The following is a 7414-nucleotide window of genomic DNA, read 5'->3' on the forward strand; positions in this document are numbered from 1 at the left end:
AATTTGGTACAGTCACACCACGAAAATAATGCAGGTTCAATTTCAGACCACTGCAATAAAACGAGTCGTAATCTTTTCACTTGGGGAGGGTCTCGTATTCAATTTGTAAAAAAAACACAGCATCCATTAAGTGCAATAAAAGGAGGCATGCCTGAGTTAACTAGTATTTGGTTTGACTGTATGTCAAACGCAGACTATAGAAACCCAGAAAAGGTCAGAGGCGAGACAGCTGTATATACTCAGTTCAGCAAACAGAAATCTCTGCAGGTATGTAACAGAGAGACATGTTCCACACAGGGAATTCCTGTTTATAAAATCGTCTGAGAAGTTGGAGAGGAAGTGAGAGAGCTGCCAGGGACTCTGGCTTCAAGGTCACATCGTGAAGGCTGCTATCCGAAGTTAGGCACTGGTGTCCAGTCAGCACAGAGATGCATGTTGTCTACCCTGATGGCCAGTGGCCACAACAGCAGGAAGGTGGCTTCTTCCTCTGGTCCCTAAGACAGCCAGTGCTGGAGCAGGTGGGCTCCCATTGGCCCCACTGTCATGGAGGGCAGTGCTGTGCACTCTCTGGAGCTAGCCCAGTTGGATTTGTCTCCCCCAACTCCTGGGCTCTTGCAACCTCCCATCCAACCACTTCACCCCACTTCACTTCACACCATAATGCCGTGAGCCCAAAACTCACTCAAAAGAAGCCACACTGTGGTCAACACTCTGGGAGTCATATCCTGGCTGAGCGGCCACTACCCAGAACCTGCTGACATCGGGCTTAGTGGGGTGGCCCGCGGGGACCCTGTCATGGCACCACTGGGATACCACACCCTGGCTATGCTGTGTAGTGTTGGCCACTCACTAAGCCTCAGTTTCTACACCTGAGAAGCGGGAGAGTAAGGGCCTGTGAAGCAAGGCCTTGGCTCCCAATACATGCCTGGTACATGACCATCAGCCCGCCTGGAGGTCCCACCCACACCCACCAAGGGAAGGGCGAAAGCAGCTCTCCACCCCACACCCCTCCTCTCCTGGCGGCTCCTCCGCAGGGTCCCCACCCACACATTCCTGGAGCGTGAGCAGTGCTGCTCCCAGCTCCACCGGTGAGACCTCATCTGCTTCCCTGACAGACTTGAGAGGCTGCTGGACTCTAGACCACCCACCTCCCAATTGAGGAAACCGAGGCAGAGGAGGCTCAGGTTTGGTTCACCACCCTAGAACATCAGAGTCACTGGGGTCAGGGCCTAACTGGACCCTGGGGTGGGGGTGGGGGTGGCTAGGGACACCAGGGATTTTTTTTCAGGGGTCTCCTGTTACCCAGCCCAGTGTCCAGGCTCATAAGGACCTGGGAGAGTAAGGACCCACGGATTCATATGTGTGGGGTGCGGGGTGGACAGTGGCCCAGTCAAGCTCTGGGTTATGCTCATGGGTATGCCTGGGGAGGTGAGGGCAGGGACATCTCTGTCAGCCCTTTCTGGCACCTCCAGCCAAGCAGCACTGGGTGGTACCAGGGATGAGGCCGAGGCTGGTACTGGGACCCACCTGGGAGGGGGCTCTGGTCAGTCCCAAAAAAAGCAGGCTGGGGGTAGGTGTGTCAGCCTCTGCCTCTGCCCTCATAGATGCTCCCTCCCTAGTCCTCAATGCATTTGGGGAGCAGTGAGGACCCTACCCTACCTCCCGTGCTCAACTCAGAGGGTGTTGCCCTCAGGGTCAACTCTATCCTAGCACCAGCTGCTCCTGACAGGCTGTGTGATGCTGGGCTGGCTGCACAGCATCTTTGTATCTGAGTCCTGTCCTAAACCCATAATCCACTCCCCTGCCTGCCCTCACCAGAGAGGCTTGAGGTTGGTAGGGAATGTGGTCTGACTTCATTTTCCATCACTTGAGGGCCATACCTTAGGGGCTGGGGTGGGAGATTCTGTAGGTGGGTGGGACAGGTGGAGCAGGAGAGAACCTCAGCTTGTGTCCTGTAACCAAGCACCTGTCAGAGGCTAAGAGTTCATGAGTCTCAGGCTGTAGGGAGGAGCTGGCCATTCCTTCTTTACAGATACAGCCACCTCTACCTTACACTCCACTCTGAGGAGCTTGTGGTCCACTCAGACATCAGACCCCACTGGGGGAATAAAAGGGAATGGCTGTTGCTCTGGTAGCAGGGGCAAGGAATGACAGCCTCTCTCTGTGACCAGGCCCCATGCCCAAGGTCCTGGACAGGGCCTGACTCTTTCCTGCTTCAGTGTGTGCCAGTGTCTGAGCAGGGCCCAGCATGCAATAGGTGCTTAGCAAGGTGTCTAATGAGTGACAGGTGACCAGGTGGATGCTGGTCTTGGAGGACTCAGGGTCAGAGGTGAGACCATATCCGGTGCCTACCCCATTCTGCCCTCACTGGAACCCCTAAGCTGTCTTATGACTGTTTTTACATCACACATAAATACACATGCTCTGGACTGGCCAAAACACCGTGACTCTTACAGGTGGCACTCCAGACAGTTTGGAAGCTGTAGCCCTAAGACAGCGAGGTGTCTCTGTGGCCCTAACCTGGTCTTGCGGGGGAGGATGCTAGTATCAAGGCCCACAGTGGCCTGCAGAGAGGCTCCCAGGGAGTCCCAACCTGCTAGAGGCCTCTGGTTACATGGAGCTGGGTGGGGGCTGAGGGAAGCTGCAGGGGGAGGCACAGCTCTTGCTTGGCCCCACCCACTGCCCATTTTCTGGTTTGGTTTTCTCCCACCTCCTCTGGGGCCTTGCCACTCCTCAGGACACTCCCTGCAGGCCACCTCTTTGCCAGCTGAAAGGGGAAGGTTTGGGGGAGGGGATGGCTCCTCTATACCAGGCCACAGGCAGCCTCCCCCTCTGGGCCTCCCTGGAAGGGACAAGTGTAGAAGTTGGCCTGATCTCCTGCAGGCCCCAGCGACCCTGGGACAACCCATCCCACCTACTTCCCCACCCCACACTGTCCATCAAGGCCCCTGGACCTCACTCCAGAAAGCACATGGAGATTTCTCATCCCCACAAGAATTCTCACCGCCCACTGCCCCACCCAAGGGGCTGGCAGGTGGGAAGGGGTGTCACCCTCTGGCATCCACTCAGGCTTCTGTTTGGAGAGGGACCTCAGAAGGGAAACCAGGAGGTGGGCCCTGGCTTGTCCACTGGGCAGGGCCCTGAGTTTGCACAAAGCCCAGCACCTGTGGCAGGGTGTGGAGGGGGAGGACGGCCACGCCCCAGATTGAGGGTGCCGTTCAGCATTATCCCCAGCCCTGAACTGCTCAGTCCCCCTGATACGAATGTGGAAACTGAGGACAGCTCAAGCCAGAAGTGGCCCTGCCTCCTCGTACTAAACTCTCTCACCCTGCCCTGCCCTGCACTGTGGGGGGAGGGGAAGGTGCCACCTGCCAGCTGCCTGCCTAGGCTCTCACAACTGGGGGCCAGGCTGACTCAGACCCCACATCCACTGGCAGGAGGGGCTGGTTTTCCGAAGGGGGCGGGCCAGGCTTGCTGGATGGTCCTGAGATCAGGGCTGGATGCTGCATAGACACTGCTGTGGGGCTGAGAAGTTCCACCTGGAGCCTCTCTGGGGCTCTGAAACCCCTGTGCTAGCTGGGGGCAGGGGCATGCGTGGGGGGGTGGCAGGTACATCCAAGTGGTTGTCCTCTACAGACCATGGCCTTGTGGAGTGCTCAACGCCCCCTGGGGTCCCGCAGGAACCTCACCCATGACAGCCTCCTGTTCCTGCTTCTCAGCTTCAGTGAGTAATAGGGGTGGGCTGCTACAAAGGGCTGGAATGAGAGAGAGTTGGAGGGCAGCCAAGGGTTCTTAGGAAAGGCTCTACCTGCCCCACGCCTCCTACTCCATCTGTAGGCGGTGCCCCCTCATCCTCGACAGGTGCTTCGAATCCCAGCAGTTGTCCCAAATCTCGGCAGGTGTTCTGAGTTCAGGCAAGTGTCCTGAATCTAGGCAGATGCCTGAGTTCCAGGCAGTCATACATGCCTCCTACTGCAGTGCCCTACAGGATTGGAGGCTAAACCAGGGCAGTGACGTGATGGGGCTCAGGCCAAATTGAGGGTGTCTGGTGGGAAAGTCGTCCGACTTCCCTGAGCAGTGAGGCCCCAGGAGGAGGATGTGGGAAGCCAGGGCTCCCCGATGGGGTACAAACCCTGGCCTGGGGTGTGGTGAGCTGTGACATCATGGGGTACAGGGGCCTAACCCTTTCTTTTCAAACCTGTGGGGTGTATTTGGGGCTGGGAGGTCAGGGAGGGGCCGGCTTTGCCTCCTTCCTCCCTAGGATAGGGCCTGCAGCAGGCACATCAAAGGCCCCCTGCTTTGTATCCCTGCCCTGCAGAGTGGGTGCTACTCTCCAGGGCCCAGACTGCAGACACAGGACAGGTAAGGAACCTCTAGGGAGACAGAGGAAGGTTTTCTGGCCCTTGGTCGGGGTCCTTGGGCGCTGGGCCATGCATGGCTCAGCCAAAGTTCTACTCTGTCCTTAGGGAGTCATGACCCCGTGGCTGCAACGCACCTCCCAGGACCTGTCCTGGCAGCGGTCCGAGCCGACCATCATCTTCCCAAGGGCACTGCAGGTCACAGAGAGTGAGCACAGGGCCCAGCCCCATCGGTGTCAGGGAACCTGGGGTGAGGGGCTGACACTGTGGGGTCTCACCTGTCGGCACTGTGGCTCTTCCTGGCTGCTCAGTTTGTTCAGTTGTGACAGCAACCTTGGAGAGTGGACAAAATCATCCCAATTTGCCAGTGGGTAAACTGAGGCCTGGAGAGGGTTAAACATTGCCTAGGGTCTCAGCATGGGCGTGGGAGGAAGAAGAGGTTGACTGGAGAAGCTCGGCTCCTGACCCCCTGCCTGCCCCTGTAGAGAAGGCCTGCCCCTCTGGGAAGGAGACCCATGTGGTGGATGAAAACCTCGCATTCTATGAGGAATGGGAGCTGGAAGCCTGTGTGGACGGGGCCCTGCTGGCTGAGCAGATGGACCGAGTGAATGCGATTCCCTTCACCTACCAGCAGCTTGACATTTTTAAACACAAATTGGATGAGGTAGTTCATGACTTGGGCTCCCACCTGCCTGCTGTGCCGCAGCCTTCCCCAGCCACTTGAGGAGTGGTTGTGGCCCTCATGGTCATTTCTCCTGGCAGTTCTACCCACAGGGGTATCCCGAGTCCCTGATCCAGCACCTGAATTACTTCTTCCTTGAGGTCACCCCCCATGACATCCACAAGTGGAACATGACATCCCTGGAGACCGTGAAATCTCTGCTTAAAGTCAGCAAAGGGCGCAAAATGGATGCTCAGGTGACCACCTGTTGGGAGGGGAGCACATGGTATGAGGTTGTGCAGGCCTACGGGGTAAACACAGGATGTGAGGTTGTGCAGGCCTGGGGAATACTTCTCTCCCTGCCCCAAGGCATCTCACTGGCCTCCTCCCACAGGTGGCTGCCCTGATTGCCCGCTATCTGGTGGGAGGTGGCCAGCTAGATAAGGCCACCCTGGACACTCTGGCCAGCTTCCATCCTACCTACCTCTGCTTCCTCAGTCCTGAGCAGCTGAGCTCTGTGCAACAAGATGTGGTCTGGTGAGTCCCCGGGGGTCTATGGGTATGGTGGGTGTGCTGTTCTCTGAGCTCACTGCCTGGCTCCACCCTACCTCCCCAGGACAGCTAGGCCCCAGGACCTGGACTCCTGCCACCCACTGCAGATGGATATACTCTATTCCAAGGCCCGCATCGCCTTCCAGAACATGAGCGGGTCCGAATACTTTGCGAGGATCAAGCCATTCCTGGGTGAGCCAAGAGGACATGGGGGCAGGATGCCTGAGGTTCTCATGGTGCAGCCAGGTTCTCACCTCCCTGGACTGCAGGCTGCTAGTGTGATGAGGTCAGGGTGCCCTCCACTCCTCCAAGCATATATAGGCTGAGGCCCTGTGAGGTCTGACCAATGCTCAGGCACTTGGCCACCTCCAGCCTCCCCGCTAAGGTGGAGGGTCAAGTGGTTAACAGGCAAACTGGGGCCCAGAATTCCTTAGGAAAAGAGAATCTCGGTAAAGGAAGTGAGATTCTTGTAGCCTATGGTCCGAAGACGAGACTGGGTGGCGGGGGCCGTGTTGTGAGGTCTCACACTTAGGCTCCTCTCCCCGGGCACAGGTGGGGCCTCCACGGAGGACCTCCGGGCTCTCGTTCCGCAGAACATAAGCATGGACATAGCCACATTCAAGACGCTGCGGAAAGAGGTCTTGCTGGTACGGCGTCAACAGGGGCGGGGACATTTGGGGGCGGGGCCACGGGGGAGGGCGTGTCCGTGGGTGAGCCGGGAGGTGAGAGCAGGACCAGGGATAGGGCGGGGTCTTGGGAGAGGCCCCTGGTAAGCCAGAGCCAGCTCCAAAGTCTGGAGGTGCTGAGGTAGGGTCTGTGGGCAGGGAAGCACGGGGTAGTTTGGACATAGTGGAGTCCAACTGCCCTTTGGAGAGAGGCAGGGAGACCCTGACTGCCGCCTGGGGGCTCTGGCAGCCACTGACCATTGCCGAGGTGCGAAAACTTCTGGGTCCAAACCTGGCGGAGCTGAATGTGGAGGAGGGGAATAGCCCCGTGCGGGACTGGATCTTCCGGCAGCGGCAGGATGACCTGGACAGCCTGGGGCTGGGGCTCCACGGTGGCATCCCCAATGGATACCTGGTCCTAGACCTCAACTTCAGAGGTGGGCTGGGGTGGCCAGTGAGTGGGGCTGGGGCAGAGCGAGGTGTAGGGTCTAAGTCACCCCTCTCTGTGCAGAGGCCCTCTCCGGGAGCCCCCACCTCCTTGGACCTGGACCTGTGCTCACTGTGATCCCGACTCTGCTCTTGGCTTTGATCCTGAACTGAGCCCACTGCCACTGAGGACTGGGCCCTGCTGTGGAGACCCTGCCTGGTGACAGCAGGCCTGGGTTATTCCTGCTGCACCCAGGGGACTGGAGCTCAATAAAAGAGAACCTGTTCCCCCTCCCCAGAGGTGACCTGTGGTTATTCTGGGGACAGAGTAGGAGGCCGTGATGGCTGTGGTGTTCTGAGTGGGCAGGGCTAAGGGCTGTGACCCTATGGACATGGCTCTCTGAGTTGCAGCCTCTCCTATTTGTACTTGGAAAGGGGGGTGCAGGGCAGGGACTCCAGGTGTGGGGTGGAATGGGGGACTTCGGGGCCTTCCTGATACTGTTCCATTGCCTGGTCTCTCCTGAGGCCAGGCCAACAAACCCAGGGTGTCTTCTGGTGATACTGACTTCCCAGAAGATGGTGGACGAGAGTCCTGTTCCTGGATAAGAAAGTCTCTGTACCCCTCCTCTGGCCCAGAGCAAAGGGTCACAGGCAGGAAAATCACCTTGTCCTTTATTCAAATTAATTAGCAAAGTAACTGCCATGAAGACCCCCTCTTCAGCCCCAGTTCTTTGTCCTGAAGGAGGCCAGAG

At 58.0% G+C, this 7414-nt stretch overlaps 1 protein-coding gene across 1 annotated transcript; it reads left to right on the top strand.

The window, feature by feature from the left end:
• The first annotated feature begins 1085 nt into the window (after window positions 1-1085).
• On the top strand, window positions 1086-6954 carry MSLN (mesothelin). The gene is made up of 11 exons (XM_011376800.2): window positions 1086-1184; window positions 3637-3724; window positions 4319-4362; window positions 4467-4566; window positions 4844-5022; window positions 5121-5276; window positions 5414-5556; window positions 5636-5763; window positions 6124-6218; window positions 6487-6673; window positions 6748-6954. The coding sequence occupies exons 2-11, from the start codon at window positions 3640-3642 to the stop codon at window positions 6834-6836; spliced, it is 1206 nt and encodes a 401-aa protein (XP_011375102.1). The 5' UTR covers window positions 1086-1184; window positions 3637-3639; the 3' UTR covers window positions 6837-6954.
• Window positions 6955-7414: the final 460 nt, after the last annotated feature.

This window comes from Pteropus vampyrus, unplaced genomic scaffold (assembly GCF_000151845.1).
Source record: "Pteropus vampyrus isolate Shadow unplaced genomic scaffold, Pvam_2.0 Scaffold303, whole genome shotgun sequence".
NCBI lineage: Eukaryota > Metazoa > Chordata > Mammalia > Chiroptera > Pteropodidae > Pteropus > Pteropus vampyrus.